This window comes from Medicago sativa, chromosome 4 (genome assembly GCF_051527215.1).
Source record: "Medicago sativa cultivar Bolivia chromosome 4, Bolivia_mono, whole genome shotgun sequence".
Lineage (NCBI taxonomy): Eukaryota > Viridiplantae > Streptophyta > Magnoliopsida > Fabales > Fabaceae > Medicago > Medicago sativa.
This window is the reverse complement of record NC_140752.1, coordinates 89,477,468-89,495,821: the sequence shown is the minus strand read 5'-3', so window position 1 is coordinate 89,495,821 and position 18,354 is coordinate 89,477,468. Positions and strand designations below refer to the sequence as shown.

At 33.4% G+C, this 18,354-nt stretch overlaps 2 protein-coding genes across 4 annotated transcripts; one reads left to right on the top strand and one right to left on the bottom strand.

Annotated features, from left to right (window-relative positions):
- Nucleotides 1-4,468: 4,468 nt before the first annotated feature.
- Nucleotides 4,469-9,218, bottom strand: LOC146933486 (Peptidase S41 family protein). Of its 2 annotated transcripts, none has more exons than XR_015007481.1 (12): nt 8,817-9,218; nt 8,264-8,383; nt 7,590-7,727; nt 7,240-7,344; nt 6,974-7,142; nt 6,824-6,900; nt 6,318-6,362; nt 5,656-5,739; nt 5,398-5,436; nt 5,259-5,311; nt 5,035-5,164; nt 4,469-4,718 (listed from the first exon to the last, which is right to left on the bottom strand). XR_015007481.1 is itself a non-coding variant. In XM_085705269.1 (12 exons), exons 1-12 carry the CDS (start codon nt 9,195-9,197, stop codon nt 4,663-4,665), a joined length of 1,407 nt encoding a protein of 468 aa, XP_085561395.1. In that variant the 5' UTR covers nt 9,198-9,218; the 3' UTR covers nt 4,469-4,662. The 2 variants fall into 2 exon arrangements, 1 of the variants encoding a protein (XP_085561395.1); XM_085705269.1 differs by having other exon boundaries at nt 5,249-5,311.
- Nucleotides 9,219-9,365: 147 nt separating this feature from the next.
- LOC146933485 (DNA-binding storekeeper) lies at nt 9,366-16,603 on the top strand. 2 transcript variants are annotated; one of them, XM_085705270.1, is made up of 11 exons: nt 9,366-9,621; nt 9,728-9,836; nt 11,087-11,175; nt 11,271-11,327; nt 11,413-11,521; nt 11,612-11,713; nt 11,801-11,865; nt 13,073-13,176; nt 13,304-13,368; nt 15,671-15,725; nt 16,129-16,603. In XM_085705270.1, the coding sequence occupies exons 1-11, from the start codon at nt 9,449-9,451 to the stop codon at nt 16,287-16,289; spliced, it is 1,089 nt and encodes a 362-aa protein (XP_085561396.1). In that variant the 5' UTR covers nt 9,366-9,448; the 3' UTR covers nt 16,290-16,603. The 2 variants fall into 2 exon arrangements, with proteins under 2 accessions (XP_085561396.1, XP_085561397.1); XM_085705271.1 differs by lacking the exons at nt 9,366-9,621; nt 9,728-9,836; nt 11,087-11,175; ... (4 more) ...; nt 13,073-13,176; nt 13,304-13,368 and adding an exon at nt 14,217-15,080.
- Nucleotides 16,604-18,354: the final 1,751 nt, after the last annotated feature.

Here is an 18,354-nt window from a genome sequence, read left to right as displayed (position 1 = left end):
TGGAATTATTGATAAGTCTAGTTATGGAATTAGAGTTAGACCGTAAATAATAGAAATGTACTCCATATGATATGATAGGGAGTACCTACATTCAAGAAATGTGATAGAATTGATGACTAATTAGGGTTGGGAACATGAAAACCCTCACATATTTGCATTTTGTTCTAGAAATTAAAGGTGTACAAATATTATTGTTGATAATAGCACATTACTTTTTGAAAAGAGAAATTAAACTGTAAAAAAAAAAAAGAGGAATTAATCAAAGGTTAATACATGTTTATCCCCTCTAAAAAAATTTGTTCAAATTCCAACTATGATTTGAAGATTATTTGGTTTTAGACCTTCATGACATCAAATTACAAAATTTAAGGTACTTTCGCCTCCTGTAATTTGCGAGAATTTCGGTTTACCCCCCTGTCATATTATCGATTTTGTACGGTCAAAATTCAGGTCTAAACCCAAAGAATCTTCAAATTACATAGTTGGAATCTAAACAAATTATTTTACAAGGGGTAAACCGGAAATTGCTAATATTACAGGAGGTAAATATGTATTAACCCATTAATTAACACAAGTGTTTGTGTTTATTAGTTATGTTCAAATTAACATAGTACCTCAGTTTGACAATGTGTATTATTTACCTAATTTACTTTGATAATATATTTTAATCAATATATAAATACAAATGTTAGTATATAAGTTGTTATTTGATTTTCTAAGAAAAATAAAGATGTTATTTGATTTGTGTCAACATATATTTTCAATATATCAATTTTTTTTTTGTCATAGCTAATTAAAGATATTTTTGTAAAAGACCAAAAAATGATATATTAACAAAAAAGGAAAAGTTGATTCAGCACAAGGTGTACTAATTAAATATATTAATAGTCAAAATTGTATATTGACGTGTCTGAAGTGATTGACTGCGACATGATTTAGGAACAGAGCGAGTATTGATTTTGTTCATGTAATGACCAAATCATGTGTTTAGACACAGCACATACTATGTGTTCGCGATGTGATTTAGATCGGTATTAAGACAAAAATGAAGAATTAGATCATTTTTTTATTAAATTATAAGTGTTCGCGATGTGATTTAGATTGACATTAAGACAAAAACTCATATAATCAAAATATATAATTACACGCGGGTTAGTTTTGAATGAATAAATTTAAAAAGTCCAATTTGATCTAATTTAATGTGCTTTCATTTGAATATGTTTTTGGATTTCCAATGTACAAATTGTATATATTTTTTTTGTTGATAAGATCGACTGTCAGGTTGAGATCCAACATTTGTATTTCTGGAGGTCATACATTTACTGTGGTGATTTTGGAGACCTTGTTGGTTTTGAACTTGATTATGACTTGATTAATGTGATGAGATTGTGATTGTCAAATGATAAAAATCTCAACACAATTATCATGCAAGAGGCAAGTTTTGATTGAAGAAATTTTTAAAATAACTTTGATACAACGAATAAGCAACGAACAAGTTATCAATGATGATAAATATGATATGTTATCGATGATAAAAAAAAAAAATCAACAGACTTGTCTTGCACGAGAATAAGTCCATCTAGAATGAGGGATACTTCTCCTATTTAGCATCATCCTAAATAGACACTTCTATTGTAACATCAAATGATTATTAGATGTCTATAGAGATGAGTGATTTTACAAACACCTCTTTCTCATCTTTATTTGTGGATCCCACATGCACAATTAAGTGTAAAAAAAATTCTCTTATTTCAGTATTTATATTATTTAAAAAATAAAAAGTGAATGTAAATGTTTTTTTATTTGATGAACTATGAATTTTTCATTTTCAATCAAACAATTTTTTGTGACAACATTTTTATTTAGCCATTAAACTATTCGTAAGCTTTGTGGAAAATTTCAAGTCATGAATTTTTGTGTGTGTTTGGGGCTCATTTAATAATTTTTTTAAGATACTAGTAATTTGGAGAGATTGAATGCTTTTTAAGGATTATTTTAATTATAAAATCAGTGACATATACAAATTCAACTAGACATAAATGCAAACTATTTATAATGTGTAACACGACTTGAAACCGAGCAGAAGCACGAATATTTTGCTAGTTAAAACAATAAATAGATTTTTATATACTCCTAATTTTGGGAAACAGTCAAGATAATTATTTTTAAAAAATTTGATTAATTAAAAAAGATTAAACAAATACAATAGAAAATAAAAATAAAAAAAGGAAACAAACAATCTATAATCTACTTTTTAGCCTGAGTTATTTTCTTCTAGATCAATTTGTACTATGGTAGTTTCTACTCCATAGTACTCCCTCCGTTTCAAAATGAGTGTCGCTTTAGCCAAAAAATATTATTTCAAAATGAATGTCACTTTCAGTTTCCAATGTAATAATAACTTTTTCTTTTCAATTGTACCCTCCAATTAATACTCTACACATTACTTCCAAAGTATTACTTTTAAAACTAACCAATAGTTAATAAGGATAATTTGGTAAAATAATCATTCTCTTTCTTTTAATCATTGCATTTCTTAATATATGTGCAAACACCTAAAACGACACTCATTTTGAAACGGAGTGAGTATAATGATTAATCTACCATAGTTAAAGATGATATAGAAGGAAATAACTCAAGCCAAAAAGAAGAACATAATATGTAAAAGATTGAAATTTTCATTTTATTCATCATTGCCAATACTATAATGATTAATCTATGAAACAAGTCTCTTCTAGTTTTAACCAATGTCTTGGGTTCGAACTCAAGTTTGGACATGCAACAACGGCTCCATTTAGGGTGCATGACCTTAATAGGTCTCTCACCATAGGAGACCATAAAAAAGACTTTTTTTTTTAAAAAAAACTAAAATAACTTGTGGTTGCATGTGGTTGTACCATGTTACCTACTATTGGAAGTAAATTGTATTTAAGTATTTCATTTAATCACAGGGTCAATATTGGAAATTCAAACTAATTAAAATATTGTTATCTCACGTAGATTTAGATCTGGATTAACACCATTACAGCAAAAATATTGCATGCAAAGACACAAAATGTATCGGATTTTTTAGATCAAACCCTCTTCTTCTTCCATTCGTAATTCATCACCCTTTTGTTCTTCTTCTTCACTTCCCAAAGTCGTTTCCAACTTAAAAGTTTACGAGTTTGAGCAATTCGTGATTTAGATAAATTGAGGAGATGAAATGATTGAGAATTTCATGATTTAGGGATTTATGGGTTTGAAGATTAGATTTGGAGATGGACTATGGGTTTAGGGATGAATATGTGAATGAATATTTGGTTTGTTGTGGATGAGTTTCTGGGTTTAGGAAAGATAAAGCTATTTCAATTATCAAACCCAGAAAATTGAAACTCAATAAATTACAACTTTCTATCATAATTGGATCAAAAAAAAAAAAAAACTTTCTATCATAATAAAATAAATCACAGTTGTGAGATTATTTTGCCTAGTTATTTGTTGTAAATACTTTTGCTATCTTATAAATTGTTAGGATATATATACGTTTCTGATTTTGTGATTTTTTTTGGGTGATGAAAAGTTTAGGTGGGTTCGGCTCCGGTCACCACCAGGGTCAGGGCACGCCTCCGGGCCCAAAGGGCACTTATAGAGGTACTTACAGATCACCCACCAACACTGCCCTCACATCGGCAGAGGGAATCGAACACACAACCTTCTGCAAGGAAGTGACCCGTTCCTTACCAACTGAGCCAACGTGTGTTGGTAGGATATGCGTTCCATATATATAACACCAACCTTTTTTCTTTTAAAAAAATAAATAAAAAACCAACACTGCTACATGTAGAACCCAGAAATTACAGATATTGATTTATTGCTTTTATTTTGTGATAATTTCCAAGATCATGAGCTTCTATGAGCTTGGTGGGAATTTTTCCAGTTTTACTACCAACAATACCAAAAACACCCTTTTCAAAATGAATAAAGATGTTTAGTCATTTAACAAGTGAATCTCAGCCATTCAAAAAATTTCAATTTCATCCAATGGTTGACAACTATTTTGTAAACAAACAAAAAAAAATTCAAGTCTCCTACGGTAGGAGACCTAAAGAGGTCTCCCACCGTAGCCTTTGCCATGCAACAACATTAAAACTCTTAGGGAAAGAGTTTGCCACTCATTAGGTTTCACAAAAGCTCGATGAATTAGTCTCTCCAGTTGCACGCGGAGAATACCCAGCTTAAACCAAAAATAATGTAATGATTTGTTTACCAATAATTTTTTTTTTTTTTTAGGAATGTTTACCAATAATTTGACAATGTCATGTATTCATATATCAATAGGTATTGATACACATACACTTTAATTTAAAAAAAAAATGAAAAAAATAAAAGAGGAAGGAAATAGTATCAAAATCTACATAAAAATGTAAAACAAGGTTTCCTTTCCTATATTAGTTAAGTATTACTACAGTCCAAGTTGCTTCAGTTATGCTCTGGTTCCTTAAATACGAACTCCTGCATGCTTTCTTAGATTACTTCTTCCTACCAATCTTGTGTTATGTGTCTATTAATAAACTGAAATTTTTGAGATATATACATGGCAGCTTCCAGCATGCGGATTCTTTACCCTTGCTGGAAGACCAGAAGCAAAAGATTGCATTTGAATATGCCGTAGAAACTGTTTTATCCTTGCTGAAGCATACTGCATTTTGAAAGATGTTGGCTGACATCATCCCAAGCTGCAAATACAGGGAGGGCTCAAATCATGAAAACCATATTACAATTTGACTGTGAAAGAGAAAAAGAGAGAGAGAAAATGACAATCTAACTATGTAGCGTTAATATTTCAGATTGAGTGTGTTTGATGTCCGACATTGACACTCGATTACATTCAATCACTTCCATTTTTTCAAATTATTGTCGTTGTCTCTGCGTTAGTGTGTGTATGTAATTTGTGCTTCACAACAATCTAGTGCTAGTCCCATGGTAGCAACTCCAATGCTTGCCCCGAGACAAGGAGAGAAAGAAAGAGAAGATAAAAAAACACAATTATACCTGGAAGTTTCTGGAAGTCAGGCTCTATTCCGTTGCCATTTATGTCCTTGTGCTTTGGTGTTACATACTTCCCAACAGTTATAACCACACCAGACCCATCTTGAAGCTCAAATACAGATTGGATTAAGCCCTGAAAGAAAATAATCAATCAGTACAGCTTGGAACAATTTAGATACAATGTTTAAACCATTTTACAAAGAGAAAAATTATGAACCTTGCCATACGTGCGTTTTCCAACGAGAACAGCTCGACAATTATCGTGAAGTGCAGAAGCAACCTGAAATAAGTATAACATGAACAATAGTGTCATGAAGAAATATGAGATGAAAAATCAAACAATATAACAAGAAATTAGCTCCTCACTATTTCACTAGCACTGGCAGTCTTGTCATTCACTAAAACCTGCATGATACAGATCAAAAAGATTTAAAAGCTTAGTCTAGAAAATGAAAATTCCACTAAACAACGACATACTGTACTTATCATCTATAAATATCACAATAAAACATAATAATTCATTCAAATAAGAAAAAGAGAGGAGATTAGGAAATCGGGAAGCAAAATAATTCATTGACGTAAACTTAATTGTAAAAAAAATTCAGATGTAGGAAAAACTTTTACAACAAGAGGAGCACGGATCAATGGTGAAGTATCCGAAACAACAGCTTGCTGGAACTGGGGGTCTCTTCCAGCAGTGTAGATGACCTATCATGATGACATTAGAAACAGACAAGTCTGTGTTAAGAAACCAAAATCCATTGAAAACAACAGTTGAAGAAGCATCACCAAGATAGCAGTCAATTTTAACATCAATATATCCTATAGTAAAAAAGAAATCAACCAACATTTAATCGAATATATCATCATCCTAACTGGTTATCTACTAAACAGTGTATTAACTAAACCATTTTATCGATTAGCTCACACTCAGAATTAATATACTCTATTATCTTAAAATCTTCACTCTGTACAGAAAAGGGGGAGGAATCATATGTTAAGTAAACAACCAGTAAATGTCTAACATAAATACATAATTGTAACGTGATTTGCACATGAGACCAATATTATTAGTGGAGAAATGTGAAATCACAAATCATTGAAGACAATAAAATTCAAGGAAAAAAAATGTTTTAACCTCCAACATCACATTTTAAGGAAAAATAACATTCAAGTGAATAGCTAACATAATTAAGATCTCTTTTTTAACCTCTCCAATAATGTTTTACACAATGTATGCTTTGGTTCATCACATTCAGCAACAGACACAAAGTTAGCATGATTACCGTGTCTCCTTCGTTTAGGAAAAGCTTTGCAATTTCAATTCCGGCCTGCAAAAATTAAAAGGGCAAACAAAACTGAATTAGGAAATTTGAAAAAACAGAGAAAAGTTACATTCAATACAACACATGGATATCTTGTGATCTTATCAACCAAAGCATGTTTGAGCACAACTCAATAGAGCAATCAAATTCACTTAAAATATAATTGAAGAAATACTGACTATGGTAACACGCTAACACATGAGCCACATTCACTTTGAGCATTTGTCTGATATTATACTTCGTTATATGAAAAAGAAAAGGAAAAAGAAAAGATGGGAAAACAAAAACAATCTTGGCATTTCCTCTCAGCCATAATCTGCACGAACACACATGACACATCTCATAGAAGCCTTATGCGTTTATCTTCATTTTCAAGATGTAAACAACATAAAAAAACTCACTATTCTAGTTGATTTCAAAGCAGAAACTAAGAATGGTATAGGTAGACAGGGTTAATGAAATGCAACCTGCACTAGCCCACCAAGATTATCTCTAAGATCCAATACAAAATATGAGGCACCCATGTCTTGAAGTCGCTTCATTGCTGCAAAATTCAATTCATTCTAGTGTCACCGTAAGAAAGCAAAAACAAAGAGATTAAGCTGTGAAAAGCTTACCGATGACTAAATCTTTTCGAGCCAATGCATTGAACTCTTTGAGGCGGATGTACCCAATATGAGCAGCACCACTTTCAGTTTGTTCCATACGGTAAGAGACTGGTGTGCGAGCCACAAATTGCCGCTGAACTTCAATTGATTCAACAGGCCCACAGTTTCCATGCTTGAGCTGACAACAACGATACCAATATTAAACATGAACGTTAAAAAACTAAAAGCAAAGGCTAGAGCAGGTGCCAAACTAACTTGGAATCAGAATCCAAAACCTGAATAGTCACAGATGTTCCGTTAGGGCCTTGCAACAGGGATGATACTTCAAATGCTGATTTTCCATTTACCTCTGTGTTATTAACTGCCAATATTTCATCCCCCTAACCAAGAAACAAATAAAAGCAAGAGATGTATATGAAGATTTTTGAAAATGAGCAGGAAACAGCATTTCTAAAGAAGAAATATGATAACATCCTATACCGAAAATGTTAAAACATATAGTTATGTACATAATAATACAATTATATTAACATCAGGGATCAACTGAAAACAAAAAATTATTAGGGCAAAGCATGATTTTTGAAAGACATTAGCCGAGTGAATTGGTAGAGTTGTCTTTGTCTACCTGTCTGACACCAGCAGAATGAGCAGGACCGTCCAATATTAATCCCAATACCTTCAGCCTATGGTCTCCATTTTCATCCGTAACTTCCCTAAGGTTTATTCCAATACCAGTCATGTCATACCTCGCCATCTTGGAGAACTTTTAAAAGTGAAAAAAAGTCCATATACCATTAAGTAAGAAACACGAGAAGCACAATGGTAGACAGTACATAAATTTATGCAGTACATCATCACATTATGTATAAGCAAAACAAGCAATAGTAAATGGTACGATAATACAAGAATGCATCACGAGTTTCTTATTTACTTTAATAGATGTCTCATGATAATATAGGCACACCAATTTCCAACTCAGACGACACGGTAAAACAATCATAAATTGCCAATTTACGCCATGTTTTAGGGGCACAGACAGACAATTTAAAAAAAAAAAAAAAAAAAACTGTTCCGCAGCTGCAGTATTAGATCAACATCAAGTTTTTTTTTTTATCTTTGTGACCGCAATGCAGATGAATTTTTTTTTTTTCTGCCTTAGTTGTATATGACAGTGTTCTTTGCAATATCAAGAATCGCGATCGGGGTTGGCAAGGCAAGGGCCCATAAGGCATAAACATCTAATGATAAAAAGAAAAACCTCCACAGAGCAACACTATTGAAAATTGAAGAATGGATTACCTCCTCAGGTGAAAGAAAACGTGTATAAGGATCGCCCAAACTGGTCAGCATTCGCTTGATGATATTGTGTGCCTTTGACCTTGTCTGAATGGAATTGCTCAAAATATCATTCTTCTTTAGCTGCAGACAATAAACAACCATTAGCACCAACTAACCACCACACAAAAACAACATCAATGAAGCAACGCTAGCATCCTATGAAGAAGCACCGACACAGACACAAACACCAAACTCAGACACCAACACCGACACATAGACATAATCACATAAATAATAAAATGAGAAAATAAAAGTGATTGTATGTAATCACAAAGTGCGAGTAAATGTCAGAGACTTAGGCACGCCTTCAATATGAATTATAAAGTGATGATGCTACATAGTTCCTAAGCTACTTAGCTAGCAATACATGATAAAGCAGCAAACTTTAAGTTGGTAAAGTAATGGGTCCAACTCCAAGCTACAAACCAAAACCCACGTAATAAAAATTCATAAACTGGTCTAAAATGAAAGAAAAAAAATGCAAAATTTTGATGTAGGTGAACATTGATGATACCTGCCAGGTATCCTGAGACCAACGGTTGCGACCAGTATCAAGAAAGTCATCATTGACAATCTGCCAAGCTTCCTGAACAAGTCCTTCATTGGTAACAACCTCAGGAGCAGTTGGAACTGTGATATCTCGAAGCTCAACATCACGGCATGTTTCGGAGGAAGTAGAGAGAGGGATTGGAAGAGGAGGTGATTGAAGAGCAGATGCAGAAGAAGGGAAGGGGGAGAAGAATAAGCCAAAGGAGAGTGTAGTTGCAAGGAGGGTGTTGTGAAGGGAAAGCTTAGTGGGAATAATTGGAAGATGAAGATTATGATGATGATGATGGGGTGTTGAAAGTATTGTTGGAGTGGTGGAGAGTGATGAAGGTGTTAGCCACACATTCATCTTCTTTCTGCAATTCAAACTGAAACACAACAGTGTTGTGTTTGTGTTTTTTATTATTAAATTATTATTATTATTATTATATACTTATAATAAATATTAAATAAAAAAACCGAGTTTAATTTAATCTAGTTATCAACAAAAAATGCTGGTTACGTGGCTAAATCTAATTCGTAGACATTTTAACCATAGCCTCTCATTCATCTCATTACTGCACTTACTCAAAAAGAAGAAGTATAGAGAGAGTTGAATTGATGATGTCAGGTGGAGGAGGAGTTCCTGTCTTCAACCTTGCTCCTAATCTCAATGTTTCAAGGCTGTGTTTGGGAACCATGACATTTGGGGAACAGAACACGTTGTCTCAGTCATTTCAGCTTCTCGATGAAGCATACCAAGCTGGAATCAACTTCTTTGACTCCGCTGAAATGTAGTAACTGATAATAACAATGCAGTTGCACTACCTTCCCTTTTTTTATTGTTTTAATTTATTTATTTATCAATTCTTCATCTTCTTTTTGTGTTGTGTTATGTAGGTATCCAGTGCCTCAACGTGCTCAGACTTGGGGATTGAGTGAGGAGTATCTTGGCCGTTGGATTAAACACCGGAATATCCCCAGGGACCGTCTTGTTATTGCAACTAAGGTTTTCTTTCCATCAAACTACTACTATCTCTTTTAACTAGTTAGTTAGTCTAAAGGGATTATGTTGAGTATAGCACATATTTTATTCATAAGTGGACAGGTTGGTTACTCGAGTCCAACCAGGTATTTAAATACAAGTAATATGAGATAGGAAAGTGGATTTTCAGGGACTAACCGAGAAATTGCGTACTCAAATACAGGGGACTTGAGGATTGAATAAGTAAGTTCTGGTGCTTAAGAATAAATGTAGAAATGCTAGAGAGAATTTTAATATAGAAAAGGATAAATTTTGTGAAATATGAGTTACCTTCATTCATGATGGTTTGCCAAGCTATATAGCTCAGGCAGTTACAAAGTGTGGTTTATTGGAATATTCTAGAATTCTTTCACTCACAAATGACACCTCACCAAAACAAATAACAACCAAAAGTGAAATTATGCTTATAGAGCAGACTAAGAAGGTGTGACTAATCCTTCAATTAGGGAAATGAACTTGTAAAATAGAGCAAATTTACCACAACATAAATTCCTGTAGCATTGTAATATGCAACCCTAAGTTTGAATAATAGAGAGGCACTGCAACCATTATACGGTTGGAGATGTATGCAAAATTGACCGAACTTCATGATCAAATCCAGTGTGTTCTCTGTTTGCGTTTTTTGGGTATCTAATCTGTTTTCTTTTGAAAAAGGTCGATGTTCCAACAGATTATAAGTTACTCCTTGTTTTGCCTTATTGAATTCATTAGCTATATCTTTTCTTTTGAAAAAGGTCGATGTTCCAACAGATTATAAGTTACTCCTTGTTTTGCCTTATTGAATTCATTAGCTATATCAATTTTGTCCCTTAGTCATCCCTGAAGTTGTAAATCCCCACCACATATTTATTTTGGATTGTTCAATTTAGCCTCAAAAACTGTCACAAGAGAACTGTGCCACTCGGGATTTTCAATTTTAAGGGTTCATTTTGAAATTTCATTAATTTCAGGACTGTACTGTTTGGCCCTTACAAAGTCACGGATTAAATTGGTGATTCACTCAATATTGGATAAGATTTTCCTTGTGATGTAACACTTCCATTTGGGACTAATAGTAGATTCCAGTTGATGTTTACATGGATATTTATCACTACTACCTTCTAGCTTATTGTTAATTTTATTTCGATCCATGTTGCATTTTTCAGTTAAGTCTTGTTTAAACCAAATTATTATTCTTGGAGCATTGAAGTTAATCACAGTACTACTATGGACAGGTTGCTGGACCATCTGGGCAGATGACTTGGATTAGAGGGGGTCCTAAATCTTTGGATGCCACCAATATTAGTCAAGCTATAGATAACAGGTTACTTACTCCTCCAATTCACGCTTACATTACATCTTCTAGCTAGTAGAATTCAATACTCATAATAGCTTTGCTTATTCAATTTATTTATGCAGTTTGCTGCGGATGCAATTGGATTATATTGATCTTTATCAAATTCATTGGCCTGATCGGTTTGTACCATTTTCATATTTTCATATTTTTTATATTGCATGTTTGCCAGCTTTCTAACTTTTGTCCTCTTAATGATCCTTGTAGGTATGTTCCAATGTTTGGAGAAACCGAATATGATCCAGTCCAACAATACTCTTCAATTAGTATAGATGAACAACTTGAAGCTCTTAGCAGAGCAGTGAATGACGGGAAGGTACAGTACTGTTAAATAGTTTCAATCATCGACCTATAAATAATATGATTATTTGATTCCTGAACCAAGAGTATGAAAATATCTTTGCAGATCAGATACATTGGTCTTAGTAATGAAACACCATATGGCTTGATGAAGTTTATTCAGGTTGCAGAAAAAAATTCTTCCTACCCAAAGATAGTTTCTTTGCAGGTTTTTTCACTTACTGCCATTTCGACTCCTGCAATTGTCTTTGTGAATGTTTGCTTCAGGCATTAATTTTCTTCTGTTTAGTGACAGAATTCATATAGCTTGCTATGTAGGACTTTTGATTCTGCAATGGCTGAGTGCTGTCATCAGGAAAGGTAAACAAGATTTTGTTATAAACTATCATCTTTGATTCTAAATCCAATGCATTATTAAAATCAATTTTGCTTCTAAAACACATCTGATCTGACTAGAAGTGAAAAATTGTAGCTTTTGTGGTAAGTTGAGAATTTCATATTAAGATCTATTATAAGTTTTCGTTTGAGATAACGATTTCCAAATACAAATCAATTTATATCACACTTAATTTTAACCAAAATCAACTTTGCAAAATGAAGATCATCTAACATCAAGTTTGCAAATGCCTACCCAAACATATGCCAAGTGGTCGACACTTTGATCATTTTCGCCTCCATTCTTCTAAATATGATTTGACTTTCAGCATAAGATAGGGTGTACCGGTTCTTTGTCCATGAAGGGACATTTAGATACCAAATTTCTATGATTTCAACCAACAACTTAAGCTTTTGGCGTAATTGGTTCACAACAATTATTAAAATATTACTTGGGACAGTAAGGAGGCTAAAAAAGTTCATTGGATCAAATGGGATAAGGCGGTGTATTTAGCGAGGGATAGATGGAGGGCGGATAGAAATGGTTTGTGGTTCGATAAAAAAAAGTATGGAGTGCTTGATGGCAGCGATATAGGTAGTCCAAAACGGGGTTCAATCTAGTGTATAGATACTTAGGTTAACTGGTTTGCCAGAATAAGGTAGTTGTGGGAGAGGTTTAGTAGGTTGTATGGTTTTGCTCTTAACAAACAGATTACAGTTGCCGAAATGGTGAACGGTGGTGTTGAGGTTGGGGGGAAGGAGTGGCTTTGGAGGAGAAATATGTTTCAGTCGGAGAGGCTAGTACTGTTTTGGATGGCTTGTATTTGGTCTATTTGGAGTTAAGGAACGATGCGATCTTTAATTAAAAGTTTTTAGGCATCTAATTAGATGCCTATATCATGTAAAAGTATATTATGAGTGGTTAGTACGCTGATTAATATGAAATGCCGTGGGTTATTCTTGGAGACATTATTGAGGCATTAAAGATTGAATTTGCTATCAGATTTATATTATTCTGCAGAGTGGTGAAATCTGTTTTCTTTGGATGCATGAACAATGAAAGCATAGTGCATGAAAATTCCATTATGACTTTTAAGTGCATTTGAAATATGATTCTCAAGAACAAAATAATTTTCCTGTGTCTTCAGTGAAAGCATCATTCTTGGATTATTGATTGATTTCTCTTTTTCAGTATTAGCCTGTTGGCCTACAGTCCTCTAGCAATGGGTATTCTTTCAGGGAAATATTTTTCCCCTGGTAATGGTCCAGCAGATGCTCGATTAAATCTTTTCAAAGGTTTGTTGACACACTGTAACATACTTTGCTTTTATGTGTTTTCACCCCCTCCCAGCATAAAAGGAGAAAATATAGAACACTACTATGTTCCTAGTAGATCTAAATTTATCTAAATACGCCATCACAGGAAAGTATTCAGAAGGAGAATCCAGATACAACTTGTCCAATAAAGCTATACAAGCAGCTGCTAGGGTAAGTAGAATTTCCAAAACATTGTTGATGATAATATTTTGATTATAGCTTATTGGTATGTAATGTCACGTGTTGCTAAGTTTTGATTATCATATTGAAATTTGGCCTGACTAGTTTTTCACTGTAAAATGCCTCATACACGGACCGGTGACTAGAGAGAAATGATATTTGAACATCCATTTGGTGACAACTTTTGTGACAACTTTCTATCTCATACTCACATTATTTTTTACTTTATCTCTTTATTGCTTTGGTTTCCGTGCAAGTATCTACTTTTTCTTTGTAAATGATGGTTGTCAAATAAGTTGTCAACCAAATTGATTGTTTAAATAACAATCCTCGTGACTAGAAGTGGTATGGCACAAAATTTCCACTCAATAAAAGAGTAGTGTTACTATCAAAACTATTTTTTTTTATAGTTCCTTCTACCCGTGATAATTATGTGTGAGACGTATCGAATATTAAATATAAGACGTCTTTCTCAACTGAAATTTGAACATTGATACGTCATATTGTGGAAATCTAATACATTTCTCTAGACTCGGTTATGCTCCTCTTAAAATTGTTATATATGTTGCAATACAAAGAATAAAATTAGTTATATTCCATTTAATATAAGCAATTCCTCACTTTTTTTCCTCACCATCCACCAACCCTGACTTTATTCTCACCAAAACACACTCCACCATTCAATCTCAAAAATTCCTCACCCAAACATATTTCCCTCTTTCCCAAATTCAAAAATAAAATAAAATAAAAAATAACCCAACTTATATTTCTCATAAATCTAACAAAAAGGCCAAAACTAGACGCAAATAATTTCAGCTGAAATTCATAACAACCACTCACTCACTCACCCACCCAAACCCTCACACAAACACAAAAATCAGAATAAAAAATCGAGAATATTCCATCATTTCCCAAAAAACCCTTTTTCATCCATAAACTTTCTCAATCACATTCCCAAACCCAACACACGAAAAATGGGAATGCTATTCTTCTTCCACCAAGATTGGTTAGTTTTCCCATTTTTCTTCTTCTTCCTTTCAATTTACCTAATCGGTTACTCCATTCTCTTCCGTAACAAAAACCCTAAAATCCGATCCGAATTCTCCAGCTGTTTAATCTCCCTCTTTCACGGCACACCCGCCGCAATCTTCGGCGCCATCTCCATCTTCTCCGACCCCAACAGCGGCTTCGCTTCCCTCAACACCGCTTTCCAGAAAACCGTTCTTGATTACAGCATCGCTTACTTCGTAACCGATCTATTACACTACGTCGTTTTCTTCCCAAGCGACGTTCTCTTCATCGCTCATCATTTAGCCACGCTTTTCGTTATCGTCACGTGCCGTCACGTCGTTTCTCATGGCGCTTTCTCCGTCGTCGTTTTGCTTGTTCTCGCTGAAGTCACCAGCGCTTGTCAGAATACATGGACGCTCACCGGTGCTTGCCGGAAGGAAAATCGCTTCGCCGCTAGGGTTTACGATGTTCTGTCGCCGCCGTTTTACGTGTTGTATTCTATTGTGAGGGGATTTGTGGGCCCATACTTTGTGTTTAGAATGGTTTTGTTCTATGCTAGCGGGCTTGCTTATGGGCTTGTGCCTACGTGGATTTGGGTTTCTTGGGCTGTGGTGGTTATTTCAGCTATTGGTGTTAGTATTTTGTGGGTATACACTCGTTGGGTTGAACTCATTAGTGAAAGAAGAACTGGTGCAAAATTAGAGGAAAAAATTAGATAGGGTTTGTTTTTGTATTTGTAACCCATTTATAGTTAGCATTGATAATTTTTTTTCCCTGTACTGTTGTAACCATTGATAGTTAACATTGTTCATTGCTTCCACTCAAGAATTGATATGGTTTTGTTGGAAAGTAAATGTCATGTGTTGCTGAGCTTTTAACACAATCTTTTTTGCATGTTTTGGTTATCATATTGATTGCAATTTGGCTTGATTATTAGTTGATTTAAATAATCTGATTTGATTTGAATGTGGAAAATTGTTTACTTTTGACTAATAGAGACCATTGTATCTGATGTTGAAATCTTGAAAATGTACAATAGTGGGGTAGCATTCACCTACATGTGAAATTTGAGTGAGAAATTTTGTGCACTCTTGATGGCAAATGTTTGGATGTGTCTTAGTTTATGCTAGCTTAAGAATATCTTAAATCTTTTTTATGTCTTTTGTTTATTGTATGTTGATCTTTCATAGATGAAATGTTTAGAGAAGAAACTAATAGAATCTTGTGTTCCAAGTTGTTATTTTAATGTGAATACCCCTATCACATCTTTTCCATTTTGCAGGAATACCTTGATATAGCAAAAACATACGGTCTTCATCCTGTATCGCTCGCTATAGGTTTGAATGCCCCTCCCTCTTTTGATTGAATTTGGATGGGTATTTGTCGTGTGATTATTTTGTAGCTCGGTTATCTGCAAAGTTTGCACTTGCATTGTTTGTTTAGGCCTTATATTCGTTAAGTTTATAGATAATCAATACTTGACTAATCTAGTAGTATCAGCATTGCTGAAGGACTGCGTTATTATCGTAGGTCATTTGTTGTTACATGAGTTCAATTGGAGCACTTTTAGCGTTTTTTTTTTTAATTTGCTATTAGCTCAGGATTTTACATTTGTGTCCATGCGCTGCTGAGTTTGTCCTTTAGCTGCTGCTGGTCAATAGTTTATTTAGCTTTTGTATATCAGATTTCCTGTTTTATTATATCCTTATTTTCTTTGCTGCTGTTCTGTGTTTTGAGCAGCTTTTGTTCTGCAACACCCTCTTGTTGCTGGTGTTGTTTTTGGGGCTACCAAATCATGGCAGCTCCGGGAAGTTCTAAATGCATGCAAGATCAAGCTTACATCTGAAGTTATTGAAGAAATTAACAAGGTTCATTCAAGGTTTCCAAATCCATGTCCCTGAGGAATGAAAATAATTGTGGCGATAAAAGACTAACACACATTTACACTGAATTTTTTTTTCTTTTCTAAATCCATGTCCTATGTTAAAGTAACTTTTAATTCAACAAAATAATTTTTTTGAGCTACGTAAAGTCTGCATATGAGACTCACGCCTGAACAGGCCATGAGGTGATTTGTCTCCGGTGAACTTATGTGATGTAAGACTTAGAAGCATAGTCTTCTCTTATATATGGTGTATGTTGGAATGATTTGGTATTGTATAATGGTGGTTCAATTTGAAGCATTAGGCAGTATAATCTGTTATTTATTTCTTTATTTCATGTGTTGTTGATTGGATGATTATTAGTATTTACTATTTTCTTCAAAAAAAATAATTAGTATTTACTATTAAAATTTATTGTATTGTATCTGTGTTTTGTGCATATATCAGAAAATATAGAAAGAAAGGAAAGGAGGCTTGAGAGCTTGAAGATTGGAAGTTAAATTCATAAGAAATCATGTAGAAAAAATTGATTGAATTGAGTATACAATGCTGTATACATAGAGCATATGGAAATTTAACAAACTAACCTAATTCCTAGTTAATTGCAAACATCCTAACATAAAATGGTTGGGTAGCTCAACTGATATGAGCTAAGGGACAAGGAGCTAGAGATATTAGGTTTAAACCTGAACAAAAAAGTAAATTAATCTTACACCTGATTACTAATATTTGTCATTAAAAAGATGTGCCTGAGTAAACTATGCAGTAACATTTAAATTTCTGTTGAGTTTTCACTTATATCATAGCATTTGTTCTAGAGGTTCATATTACACTTGAATATTTGTTGGCTAGAGTAAACAAGTTTTAAAATGAGGAATACCAGAAGAGGTAGAAGAATGATTATAAAAATTACAAGAGAAGCTATTAGAAATTTAGAGGTTAATGAGATAGATCTAAATATGGTTTATGGTCGAATATTATGTCGTAATTTAATCTATTTATCCGATCTCACTTGTTGGATAAAACATTGTTGTTGTAGATTAGTTTTCAAAACATTCGATTCACAACAAGAATAATTTCGGTACTATAAATATAAATATATATAGAAGGAAATTAATCTTGATCCATAGCAAAAATCTTAATACAGATAACATGCTCACTTTCCCTGACTCATTATCATAAAAGAGACAGATCATATCAGTGATCAAAATATATGACTCAAAATTGCTTCTCAAAAAATATAAACATACTTCTCAAAACTTCCTACCTGAAATTGGATAGAGGTCCCTGTCAAGAAAAATGAATAGAGGTCGAAGTAGGGAAAAACAGCCTTGGATGCATGAAGTATCAGTTTTTTTTTTTTACTGTCAATCATTTGTTTTTTTGAGGGGCTATTAATCGTAGAATATATCATTATATTTTTTTAGGATCGTAGATTCCTGTTTCACTTTTATAATGGATATAATATAATCGTATAATTGTATTGTATGATTTTTTTTAATTAAAAAAACAATTATATCCATTATTCTATGATTGATGTTTGACTGCTGTGAGTCTGTGACTATTAAAAACCAACACACACTTGATTGGTTCAACAACCATATTTTCGTAGATTCTTTTTTGTTCTTTTGTTATTTGCACTCATACGCTACTATATTTCTTTGTGCGTTTATTTAATTTTGAAAAGGAGAGTAATAATACAAATTCTTTTAAGAAGACAGGAGGCATTGTTCCATCAAATAAAAAATGTAACACAACTTGTTTCATTAAGCAAGAGGTTTTACGAGGTGTTCAATTGAAGTTTAAATATTCTTAACTCACCTAATTGTATGTTTAGTGGTCGGGACATGCTATTGAGATGGATTAAGATGTGATATAGAATGAACAATATAAAAGATGTGATAATGGTAAGAAAATGTACCTGGAATTGTAAAAAAAAATTGGTTGCCTTACAGTGGGTTTGAGGCATGTGATAATGGTGATCTTGACATCTTTAACCATTAGAACCCTTCTTTCACCTATTGAATTGTGGAGTAACGCTTCCTTGTCTATTTGATACAAGTCTCCCTATCTTCTCCGTTTA

Bases quoted from the DNA above. Each gene is read 5' to 3' on its own strand.
- LOC146933486 (XM_085705269.1), bottom strand. From the start codon at position 9,197: ATGAATGTGTGGCTAACACCTTCATCACTCTCCACCACTCCAACAATA. The intron at 5,437-5,655 runs GTAAAAGTTTTT...TGTATCATGCAG, and splicing joins TGATCCGTGCTCCTCTTGTT to GTTTTAGTGAATGACAAGAC. The intron at 4,719-5,034 runs GTATAATTGTGT...CTGTATTTGCAG, and splicing joins TGACTTCCAGAAACTTCCAG to CTTGGGATGATGTCAGCCAA.
- LOC146933485 (XM_085705270.1), top strand. From the start codon at position 9,449: ATGATGTCAGGTGGAGGAGGAGTTCCTGTCTTCAACCTTGCTCCTAAT. The intron at 11,328-11,412 runs GTTTGTACCATT...TGATCCTTGTAG, and splicing joins CAAATTCATTGGCCTGATCG to GTATGTTCCAATGTTTGGAG. The intron at 13,177-13,303 runs GTTTGTTGACAC...ACGCCATCACAG, and splicing joins TCGATTAAATCTTTTCAAAG to GAAAGTATTCAGAAGGAGAA.